General features: G+C 43.7%; 1 protein-coding gene across 5 annotated transcripts in view; it reads left to right on the top strand.

Annotated features, from left to right (window-relative positions):
- The window catches only part of SAFB2 (scaffold attachment factor B2), a 29,663-nt gene that overhangs the window by 4,932 nt on the left and 12,398 nt on the right, over positions 1-12,333 (top strand). For 2 of the 5 annotated variants that reach the window (XR_015166788.1, XM_086409885.1), the window contains exons 3-11: positions 480-544; positions 633-836; positions 3,067-3,129; positions 3,849-3,876; positions 4,798-5,308; positions 5,736-5,785; positions 6,293-6,393; positions 8,971-9,120; positions 9,209-9,321. Coding sequence is in view for 4 of the 5 variants with exons in the window: in XM_086409885.1 (XP_086266011.1) it covers positions 480-544; positions 633-836; positions 3,067-3,129; positions 3,849-3,876; positions 4,798-5,308; positions 5,736-5,785; positions 6,293-6,393; positions 8,971-9,120; positions 9,209-9,321 (1,285 nt within the window). In the remaining variant the exon portion in view is untranslated. The remainder of the gene's footprint in view (positions 1-479; positions 545-632; positions 837-3,066; positions 3,130-3,848; positions 3,877-4,797; positions 5,309-5,735; positions 5,786-6,292; positions 6,394-8,970; positions 9,121-9,208; positions 9,322-12,333) is intronic. The other 3 variants (XM_086409887.1, XM_086409886.1, XM_086409888.1) reach the window with 3 other exon arrangements.

Here is a 12,333-nt window from a genome sequence, read left to right on the forward strand (position 1 = left end):
CTTTGCCTTTTTGCCTTGAGTGGAAAAAAGCTTCTGGGCTGAAGAATGTCAGAAAGCCAGAGGCTTGATGCAATGGGGTGGAGCGAAGGGGAACTCACAGGTCTGTTGTCCAGCACACACTCTTAGGGTGTAGTTCTTTGGGTGCTGTATGGACATGACTTTTTTAATTTAATCATTGGGAAATGCCTGTTTTTATCCTTTGCTCATTTTTGTTTGAGGATGTTTGTGTTAGTTTGAAGTAGTTTGGAAACCTTTTGAAGCTTTGGCTATTTTGTTCAGAATCAAAATACTTTGATGGTATTACAGAAATTCTAGATCTTACGTTCCAGTTGAGACAAAACTGTACGTGATAGACGAACAGTCACATTCAGCTTCCTTGTATCATGTTCTCACCAAGACTGAGCTGCGTCGTCCTGCAGAAGCTAATTACAAGGCCAGAACCCAAGTGCTCTCTGACTGAACAATTTTTCTGTTATTAGAACAAAAGGCAGAAGAGGAAGGCACTGAAGACAATGGCCTAGAAGAAGATTCCAGAGATGGGCAGGTAGATGCCATGACAACAGAGGGGGCGGCAGGAGCTCTGCGTCCCGGTCCACCTGGTAGTTGATGCCTTTCGTCGTCCCTCGTTACAGGAGGATATGGAAGCAAGTTTGGAGGGTTTGCAGAGTATTGACATGATGGACGTTAATGTGTTAGAAGAAACCGAAGTTGAGAACAGCGCTGCTCCAGACTTCGGGGAGGATGGCACTGACAGCATCCTGGAATCCCTTTGTGAGAGCAAAGACTACGTGGCCACGCAGCTGAGGGAGCTCCCGGCTCAGTTCACAGGACACGCTGTAGGTAACGCAGTTGCGGTGCAGCACGCTACAGCCCTGGGGCTCCTCACTGTTTGTGTGCGCTTCAGCCAAGACGGAACACGGTGATGGTTGGTTAAATAACACGCAGCTAAATCACCATTTGGTGTCTAAATCTTGGCGTTAAATTGCATCCATTTAAACTCAACACAGATCAGATGTTAACTAATGGATAACTTCTCTGTAATGCTGGAGAATATTTCTGTAATTGGGTAGGGGATACATTCTTAGCATAAGTCAAAAGTCTGACACTGTTGTTAAAAGTATTTTCTTTGAAAAGAAAAGTTTAAAAAAACTATAGAAAGATAAGAAAACAGAAACAGTTCATAATCTCACCATGCAGATAATCCTGTTGATAGTTTAAATATGTATTCCATGTATGAGTTGACAGTTGTTAATTAAAGGATGTGAACTACAGTGAAGAAAAGTCTTTGTCGCCTAGAAGAATCCCTCCAGTTAAAGGGATCCACTGTTAAACTTCCTGTGTATGAGGGAAGACTTCAATTGTCTTAAGCAACATCATAGTGCCAGCTTTTCACTTTGTGTTTTTGGCATAAATTTTCGTGGTGGTCCTCCTGGAACTGGTTGCCAGTTTAACCTCACCACTTTGGCATGCCCAGCTGTCTTAGTTTGGTTTTATTTAAGGCATTCTAGCTTTAAACTGGAAAAGAAGTACCCTTAAAGGACTGAGCTTTACACCTTTAAGGTCAAAAGTCACAGATTCAACACATTGCCACAGCTTGACATAGGCTAGCATGGAGCTTTGGTTTATTCTCTCTGTGTGATCCTATTGTGTGTTAATTATTTCCATAGCATAGACTTGACTTCTTGGTTAATGGAAACATCCTGGTCATAAGTTTCAAACCTGGGGTTTTCCTGGCGGTCCATTGGTTAGGACCCTGTACTCCTAGAGCAGGGGGCATGGGTTCAGTATGTGATTGGGGAACTAAGATCCCGCATGCTGCATGACCTGCCTTTCCCACCCTGCCCTCAAAAAAGTTTCAAACCTAAGAAAAAATCTTTAGGGAGGGATATTTTTGTATTTCACTTAAAAAGTTAGAAAGCTTTCAGATTTAATAACCTTTAAGATACTAGTTTTCCTTTAGCATGCTGTGCTGTGCTTAGTCACCCAGTCGTATCTTTGTGACCCCATGGACTGTAGCCCGCCAGGCTCCCCTGTCCATGGGGATTCTCTAGACAAGAATACTAGAGTAGGTTGCCATGCCCTCCTCCAGGGGATCTTCCCAACCCAGGGATTGAACCCAGGTCTCCCACATTGCAGGTGGATTCTTTATCATCTAAGCCACCAGAGAAGCCTAAGAATACTGGAGTGGGTAGCCTGTCTCTTCTCCACGGTATCTTCCTGACCCAGGAATTGAACCAGGGTCTCCTGCGTTGCAGGCGGATTCTATACCAGTTGAACTACCAGGGAAACCCTTTGTTTAGTGTAGTAGATGATAAAAAGAAAACAAGTTAAATATTTGTTTTAAAGTACACTAGGCGAAAGTGCCAGGTTATTGTTATTTTAAAATAATTGGTACCAAGTAAAATCAGGAATGTGGAGTTCACTTTCCCTTTGAGTCAGCTTCAGAAATCTGAGGCTGGGTAGTGTATACTGACCACCAGTGTGGGGAAACTGCCTGGAGAATGAATCTGCTCACTCGTTCAGTTGGTGCTGCCAGAGTGCTATCAGAGATGCTGGGGCTGCCTGATCCTGGAGCGGGCCTAGAAACAGGGAGGCAGGTGATCAACAGAGTAACATCATCCCCCCCTTTACCCACGGTTTTGCTTTCTGAGGTTTCAGTTACCTGTGGTCAACTGGGGTCTAAAAATATTAGATGAAATAAACAATTCTTAGTTCTGAATTACACGCCATTTGGAGTAGCATGATGAAACCTTGCGCCATCCTCACCGGGACAGAAATCATGCTTTTGTCCAATGTATCCATGGTGTGTGTACTCCCTGTCTGTTGGTATGGAAAAACATGGTGTTTAAGGCCTGATGCTGTCTGAAGTTTTAGATAGCCACTGGACTTTGGGGACATATCCCCTATGGCTAAGGGGCAGCCACTGGGATCCAGCAGTGGGTTTGCAGATGGCGTTTGGCATCGTGAAGAAAACAGATCTGTAGGTGGCCTGGAGAGTGGTGAGGTGTGGGCCTTGGCACTCATAATTCTGTCTCTGCAAAGAGGTCTTGGCGTTTTTTCTTTCAGGTTGATGGCGAAGGCTTCGAGAACACTTTGGATGCTTCATCATTGGACTTCAAAGTGCCTCCGGTAGGTTACTCTCTGGTTCTGCATGGCTAGAAACCTGACATGAGTGGTGAATTTTCCACAGTGAAAAAGAATGAGTGAGTGTGTGTGTGTGTGTGTGTGTGTGTGTGTGTGTGTGTGTAAACAACCCATTGCACTTTGGTCCTGAGGGATGCTTAGCATAAGCAGGTGAGCTAAATTGTCAGGGTCAGGGTTTGCAGCCTAGTGGGCATGGTGTTAATGACCAACGAGAATGTAACCAGAAGGAAGAAGTGCAAGTGATTGGGTTACACAAACACTAAAGGGCTTCCCAGAGGAGTTTCTCTGTCAGAGTTGAGGTCTGGCGAGCCATTCAAATTAGCCAGTTGAAAGGGTAAAGAAGACTTTGGGGCCTGTTGCAAGGATGGACAAAACAAGGTGGAAGCGAGGTGGAGGGCTGCAGAAATACGTGGGCTGGACTCCCAAAGCGCCGGAGCTAGTGTCTTCAGTCCAGGGTGGAGTTAGGGAGAGCCGTCCAGCAGGGTGGAGAAATGGTTTTGTTGACACGTTCCAGTTACACATAAAGTTCCATGTTGGGAGAGAGATTTTTCTCAGATCTGGTGTGATGTCTAAAGCAGTCATCTGTGTGATCTCTGCCTGGACTGGGAAGTTGTTGCCAATTGCAGAGGCCTAACTACAAGGGGGGATTGGACGGGCTAACATTAAAGTGCTCTGTGAGTTTTGTCTTTTCTTTTTCTCAATAGGATATTGAAGAACCTCTGTTGGAGCCAGGTACTGATAAGAGAAACACAACAGTTATGGTTTGAAAGTCTTCTCACTTTTCTTTTAAAGCTGTTTATGTATATTAAGCTTTTTTACGGTCTTATGAATTATTTTAATGGTGGACAATCCAGATCGTACAAGGATCAGAGATTGGAAACCCATTCGTATCACCAGATCTATGGAAGTGCTGTTCTGGTTTCTGGAGGTCAGATATGTTAAGTGAGATGTAGTGATGACTTTCATCTCTCTAACCATGTAGAGTGGCATTTAAGTACTTCCCCTGCCCCACCTTCCCCGGTGATTCTTCCATGTGTTTCTACACATGAAGCAGATCTTGTATTATTTCCTGCAGTCATTTAGATTAATGCAGTGAAGGTAGGACAAAGCGATGGTCAGGGCACTGATTGCCTGAGAAGTGACTGAATTCCAGAAGAGGAACCAGAGTTTCTCCACGAAAATTCCCAACGTGTTGGTCCCCTTCTGGACTGCATTTGTCTCCTCCGGCGGAAATTTCTGGTTTTCCTATTGGACTGTTCTGTTAAAAGAAATTCAAAGAAATTTGAAGGTCGAGCTGTCCTTGAATGGTGATCGCGTTCAATTCAGCACCTTGGACACTGGAAAAATAAGGAGAAGACCCATACTTGAACAAAAACATGAACGAGACTGTCGAGAAGCTGTCACACTGTTGTAGGTGTTTAAATCTGTGGGGGCCTTTTCTCTTCCATGTAGCATAGAGGCTTACTCTATAGTCGGTCGGAGTGCAGGTAGTGTAACCAGTGTTGAGTGTGTGTACCCGCGGGTTTTCCAATCTCTGTGTAGCTAGCAGTTCTCTTCGTGTTAGTGTGGCCGCCGTGCCAGTTCCGCATTTGTGATTGCTTTATTTCCCTGGTAATTAAACCTTGTGCCATTCTATTCCTGTTAAATCCGTAGAAAATGAGAAAATACTCGACATTTTGGGGGAAACTTGTAAATCTGAGCCAGTAAAAGAAGAAGGTTCCGAGCTGGAGCAGCCATTTGCACAGGAAACAAGTAGCGTGGGGCCAGACAGAAAACTTGCGGAGGAAGAGGACCTTTTTGACAGCGCCCATCCGGAGGAGGGTGATTTAGATTTGGCCAACGAGTCAACAGCACACGCTCAGTCGAGCAAGGCAGACACCCTGTTAGCGGTAGTGAAAAGGGAGCCCGTGGAGCAGACAGGCGATGACGAGAGGACGGACTGTGAGCCTGTAGGGCTAGAGAAGCCAATTGAGCAGAGTAGTAAAGCCTCAGAGCACACGGAAGCCTGTAGCGAGGAGGCCGCGGAAGCGCCCCCGGAAGCCTCAAGCCCGGACCCCGGGGATAGCAAAGAAGACGTGAAGAAGTTTGCTTTTGAAGCTTGTAATGAAGTCCCTCCGGCTCCTAAAGAGTCCTCAGCCAGTGAGGGCGCTGATCAGAAAATGAGGTTTGTTTTTTCTCAGTTTTAGACCAGACGCTATCTCCTTTTCATTGGTCGTTTAATGACACACATGAGCTGTTTTTCTGCAATTGGCCAGCCAGACTGATGCAATTGTAGTTTACCTCTAAAGAATGTTTGATTTCTCTTTGTGTATTTTTAATGGGTGATTTCAGTTCCTTTTGTTTTCCTCAACCTGCTATGGTTGTGCTCTTAAATTGTTAAGTGTTATCGTCAGCTAAATAGAATTGATTTTTAAGAATCTGACATTGTATTGGGGGGAGGTGAGATTTCCAATATAAGCTTGCAAAGGTGCCTGTTAAAATTTTATTTCTGACTAATTTTCTGGTAGGTATTCAGTCTTAGCACATACCATACTTTTGATTTAGTTCTCTTTTATTTTTTCTGTACGAGTAATACTAACTTTTATCTCTAGCTCTTTTAAGGAAGAAAAAGATATAAAGCCAATCGTTAAAGATGAAAAAGGTATGATTCAACTTACATGTCAGGGAGTCACCTTCGGATCTCTTATTTTGGGAGGGAGGGGTCTGCAGGAATCCACAATTTGGATCCAGTACTTGGTTTTTTTATGGATTACGGAAATTAATCAGCTAGCTAATTGTATCTTGAGAGACTAATTTTTAAATGTTGGTGAGCTTCTGAATGTATGTTTTTGTTGAGACTCATTTATGGAATGGTGAAAGTCCTTTTATAGGACAGGTATTTTTCTACCTGTAAAATGATAGAATTTTAGAAACTGTTATCTTGGTCATGAGCTGATCATTGAATGCCATTTCAGTTTGTAACTGACATAGGTGTGATTAATCCTCGAGTAAGAAAATTCAGTTTTTGTGATCTAGATTTTTCATTTTCTGTCCCATGTGTTGGCAGTAATTAAATTCTTGAGTCAGAGGAATCAAGGTTGGATTGCGTTAGGGTTTAAGAGAGGGCTGCAGTCTCAGGAGGCCAAGCATAATCATCTCCCTCCTGCAGGTCGAATCAGCAATAGCTCTGGAAGGAATCTGTGGGTCAGTGGACTGTCTTCCACAACTCGGGCAACAGATCTGAAGAACCTCTTCAGCAAATATGGAAAGGTACGCTCCCCTAATGTGCTGCCACCCACCTGGGCTTGGCATATAGGTTCTCATTTCCAGTTGGGGGAAAAGAAATAGACAAGAACAAAACCTTGGAGGTGAGTGGAACCTAACCAGTTGTGGGTAGTAAACCTTGTCTCCTGCTTGAGAGTGGATGACAGGCGGAGCAGACAGCTTGTAGGTGCTGCTCAGAGAAGGTGTGTAAAACTACAGTCTCCGTGTCCCTGCTGTGCTTTCCAGCTTCTCTTGAACAAACTGTCTTTTAGCCAATACCAAACTGGAAACTGGGACTTCCCTGGTGGTCTAGTGGTTAGGAATCTTCCTGCCAATGCAGGGGACACAGGTTCGATCCCTGATCTGGGAGGATTCCACGTGCTGTGGAGCAACTAGAAAAAAACACTGGCAGCTGGCATGCTGAGTTTCTTCCCCTTAACAGTAAGTGAAGAGTTGGTCTCCATATATCTTCTAGCATCTTAAGTACATAGTTGGAGAATTTGAACAGGATGGTGGCTTAAAAATAAATCAACTCCTGGTCACGGTGGCAGGAGGAAAATATTACAATTCAGAAACTTCTGAGAAACATTCAAGAATGATTCTGTTGTCGTGGAATTAGCTAATGAAGCAGTCTCCTGGTCTCCTGGGGGTCCGTGGTGGGTGGGAGAAGTCAGCAGAGTACCACTCAGCAGCAGGAAGTGGCAGGGCTTCCAGGTCGCTGTGCCATCTTGGCTGCCCGGTCATCATTCCTTTGCTCAGGGCTTTGTTCCTTGATGAGAAATTAGGGACTGAAGCGGACAAGACCCTGAAGAAGTATTTGGAAGGACGTAGAATGCTATTATGCCAAAACCTATTTATTCACTTACTTACAGTCAGGCACTGGGCTTCTCTTGATGATTCAGTTGGTAAAGAATCCACCTGCAATGCAGGAGACTCTCGATTTGATTCCTGGGTTGGGAAGATCCGCTGGAGAAAGGATAGGCTACCCATTCCAGTGTTCTTGGGCTTCCTTTGTGGCTTAGCTGGTAAAGAATCCGTCTGCAATGAGGGAGACCTGGGTTCAATCCCTGTGCTGGGAAGATGCCCTGGAGAAGGGAAAGGCTACCCACTCCAGTATTCTGTCCTGGAAAATTGCATGGGGTCTCAAAGAGACATGACTGAACGACTTTCACTGATTGTAAAGCTGAAACAGATAACAAGGCATTGTTCTAGGTCTTAACATCTGCTGGAAAATAACTTACTACAACATGTCATATGTATGCATTTTTAAGTATATTGAAGATTACTGTCTGCCATCATTGTATGGTAGAAGGACCTAATTTAGACTTGGAAGGTGGACTCAGTGATTATCACTGAGGATGTGATGTTTGGGCCAAGACCTGAGTGTTGAATGTGCCTGGCCGTTGGACCAGGGCAGCAGGACTCAGGAAGGCCGTGCAGTGGAACTGGGCCCTGGGACTGGGTGTGCAGACAGAGGCTTGATCTTCAAGAAGCTTGATGGCGGCGGAATCGGGGAAGGGGCGCCGACAGGGAACTGGGCACTTTCTGTGCTGTCTTTTTTCACTTGGGCTTACCTGCCATCAGAAGTGATGCCTTGGCATGGCTAATTAGTTGGATGGAATGCTCAAATGACCCAACCCCTCACTTTGAGGAGAGGGGAGAAGGCAGAACTTCATCTCTGATGTGAGAACTGACATCTGTGTCCCTCTCAGCAAAGGCTCTTTCCCTTTTGGCCCTATATGGGGTGCTTTGGATATATCGGGGCTTCCCTTTGCAGGCTGGGCAGTGGTTCTCTATCCCTATGTGGAAAACCATGAATGTCAGGGTCTGCTGGGACCCTAGGAAGCATGGGTCCCCTCACCGTCTTAGAGCTGGATACAGGAGGTCCAGAGAGGAGCGAACTTGTTCTCATTGACCAGCTGAGTCAGAGGAGGTCAGAGCCAAAGCCCAGGCTCACGTGTCTCAGGCTCTCTGTGTGTCCCAACCCTCATTTCGAATGTCCTTTGGGAATATTTACATTTGACACGAGCATTGGTATAGTGGGCTTTAAGTCTGTCGTCTTGCTTTGTGCCCTGTTTTTTTTTTTTTTGGTGGGGGGGTGGCTTATACTTGTTTTATCTGCTTGACTTTGCATTATGTGTTTTTGATGATATATGGCTAATTAGCTGTATCTGGTATATGTGACTAGTTTGCATTCTGATTCCTTTCATTATTAGAGTTTTTTCTTGTCTTGATGTGGGCATTCATTGCAATGAACTTTCCCCTTAGAACTTCTTTTGCTGCATCTTATTGTATTTCTAGTTTCATTTGTCTCAAGGTTACTGAAGTTGTGGTTACTGACGTCTGTCTTTAGCTTTTCTTATTTATATTGTCACTGTGAGAGTTGATTTTGTATCAAAAGCAATTGTATTTTGACAGGTCAGGATTAATTAGAAGTACTTTAATAAATCCTTGCAAGGAACAACAATTTCAGAAAAGTGCAAACAAGTAGAAATAATTCTGATGATCAATTAATTGCAGGTAATTTTTGACACATAGTGTGGTTATTTTTATGAGAAAATTAGAGTACCCTTTCTCATGAAGGTTGTTGGAGCCAAAGTGGTGACCAATGCCCGCAGTCCTGGGGCTCGGTGCTATGGGTTTGTCACCATGTCAACATCTGACGAGGCCACAAAGTGTATCAGCCATCTCCACAGAACTGAGCTTCATGGAAGGATGATCTCTGTTGAGAAGGTAAGGCCGTCCTTGCCACTGGAACTTGCAGGATTCATAGGCCAGAAGACCTGGTCCCTGAGCCATTTCTGTCTATGTTGTGTTTTAGGCCAAAAACGAACCTTCTGGGAAAAAGCTGTCTGACAGAAAAGAGTGCGAAGTGAAGAAGGAAAAATTGTCTAGTGTTGACAGACATCATTCAGTGGAGATCAAAGTTGAAAAGTAAGGTGCTTTTTAAAAACCTTTCTTTTGGGAGGATGCCAAGTGGCAGCCACAGGGTCATCAGCTCCTCATTTAAATCTCAGGTGGTTCTTGCATCTTAATATTCATGTTCAAATCACTGAGCCAGTGATTTGCTGTGATAAAGAATCCGCCTGCCAATGCAGGAGATGAGGGTTTGATCCCTGGGTCAGGAAGATCCTCTGGAGGAGGAAGTAACAAACCACGAAGTAACAAACCACTCCAGTATTCTTGCTTGGAAATTCCCATGGACGCAGGAGGCTGGCAGGCTGCATGCAGTTCATGAGGCTGCAAAGAGTCAGACACGATTGAGCACAGCATAGAGATTTATGTTCAAACAAGTTATTTATCTGTTGAAACAAATAACAGACTGAAAGACCTTTTGGCAAGGCAGATTTGAACTGAGTGGGTCCACTTACACGGGGAGCCTTTTCAGGAGTAAATAACGATAGCACTGTGGAGCCGAAGTTGATTGAAACTGCAAATGTGGAACCATGTGGATAGGAAGGGCTGATTATGAAGTTAAAAGTTGACTTTTGACTATGTAATGGATCAGCACCCCAAACCCCACATTGTTTAAGAGTCAGCTATATTTTTACTTCATTCTTGACATTCTGAGCTGTTGCACGGCCTTGCAAACCTTGAAATCTTTCCTGATCCACATTGATTTTTGTGCAGTTCTTATATTTTATCACAGTAACTGCAGAAGCCCAGCTTTCCAAAGCCAGTGTTACCCAAAGGAGTATAGCCTGATTTCATATTGAGATGAGTAACCAAAAGCTCCTAGTTCACCTAGCATCTGACATAAAGCGAATATTTGTCTTCAAAATTTAAAATATCCCAGGGCACTTGTGAGTTGACCCATCCTGGTGTGCCTTGAACTATAGTTTGGGAACTGCAGGTCTGAGGTACTATTTTTATAAAGGAGGTGATCTGCATCTTTAATCAAGATGAAAACAAGGACAGATCTTTCAAAGCAGGCATTCCCTGTTGATACTTTTTTTTTTTTTTCTTAAAAACTGAAGGCAACAAAAAAACAAATTAATAAATAATAGCAAAAACAGAAATAAAGAAAGCTGTCCTTTTTTCATACACAATCTTCTGGAAATTCTGTAAAGGACTAACAGCATCCTTAAATTATTATTAGCAATATTGGTGGATGGACCTAGAGATTGTCATACTGAGTGAAATAAGTCAAAGAAAAACAAATATCATATGATGTATCTCTTATATGTGGAATCTTAAAAAAAGGTACGAATGAATTTATTTATAAAACAGTAACAGATGCAATGGACATAAACTTGGGCAAACTCTGGGAGATGGTGAGGGACAGGGAAGCCTGGCCTGCTTCAGTCCATGGGGTCATGAAGAGTTGGACAGGACTTGGCGACTGAACAACAGCAGAGTTACAGACTTTAAAAAAAATATATATATATACACATGAAGCTAACACAACACTGTAAATCATCTATACCCCAATAAAAATTTTTTTAATAAAATAAAATTAGCACTATTGGGAATTCTCTGGCGATGCAGTGGTTAGGACTGTCACGAGAGTGTATGTTCCTTGGTTCTTTGTCTCGTCACAACAAAGAATTGGAGCGACGGACATTAAAGCCCTCGGCGCATCACAGCTCTCGGGTCTTGGACAAACCGTGTTACAGCTCTTAGGCAAATCAGTGTTACAGCTCCATTTTATTTAGAAGATAGCAGGAGAATCCAAGACTCGAAGAGAAGAGAGTGGAGGAGTGCGTGGGGAGAGAGAGAGAGAGAGAGAGAGAGCGTGTGCATGCCCGCGGGAGAGAGAGTCCATCCCTGTTGATACTTTTATCAAAACAGTAGGTTTATGTCTTTTGAGGAGGTAGACTGTTGACGTGCCTGACAGGGTGCCTTTCTCAGAAGGTAGAGTATCTGCCATGAGTTTGTATTGGCAGCACAATTTATGTTCATTTCTAGGTCCACTTACACTCTAAAAGTTGAATCCTTTGCTGAGAATGTTAGTCTTCTGTAATTCTTTTCTTCTCCTTGTTTTTTTCATGTAAGAAAATTTATGGTTAAGTAAACATGCTTAGGGGCAAAATTATATTCATAAGTTAAACTTAGTTTTTAAAGATGTTCTTGTTGATCTTCATTGGAAATGAAATAGCCAAATTGGAATTCATAAACCCTGGAGAAATGCATGTCAGGTGAGCCTTTTTGTATTAGGGGTGAGATGGTAGTTTTATCGGCAACTTCTCCTAAGAGACACATCCCGTCAGTGGTGCTGAAAACCAATTCTGGTAGAACACGGGAAGCCACGGGGGCAAGGAAGGGAGTGCAAGCCCCCTTAGTGAGCCCTTGTCAGGTGGATTCCACAACCAGTGGAATGATGCTGTGAGCCCTGTGCTCTGCGTGGAAGGAGGCGCAGCTGGGAAAGGAGTGGAATGGGCCTGTGGCAAGCAGGGGCTCTTCCCCCTATATAGGGGCACTTAACTGGGTGACAAACTTAAGTTGTTTGAAACCAAACTGCTCTCACATAGGTGATGTAGGAGCATTTTATAATTTGATTTTAATCTTACTCTTTCTTCAGTGGACACCCTTGTTGACCTCTCGTTTTGAAAATTTCTAGGTTTGGTAATCAGCCTAAGGGACATAGAGAAGCTTTTCCTGAAGAGGGGGCTGGTCTTGGATGAGTTTTTATGAAATTGCCATTTCGAAAGTGCACTCAGATGTCAAGTATAACCCCACTACCCAGGGCTGACACTTTTGGTGTATATATGCATCTAGTGTTTTAGAAATTGCTTTTTAGGAAATTCCTTGGTCCAGTGGGTAGGACTCTTGTGTTTTTACTGCCAATGGCCCAGGTTTAGTCCCTGGCCGGGGAACTAAGATCCCACAAGACACACAGCGCAACCAAAAAAAAATAGAAGAAAAGAAATCCCTTAACTTTGTGATACTGAGAAGTCCCTTTGTGTCTAGGAGGTGGCATGTGAGTTTGGAAGAAGTAGGAGGCAT

Source organism: Bos grunniens, chromosome 7, assembly GCF_055505025.1.
Source record: "Bos grunniens cultivar Pamir isolate PY7600 chromosome 7, Bosgru_T2T1.0, whole genome shotgun sequence".
Lineage (NCBI taxonomy): Eukaryota > Metazoa > Chordata > Mammalia > Artiodactyla > Bovidae > Bos > Bos grunniens.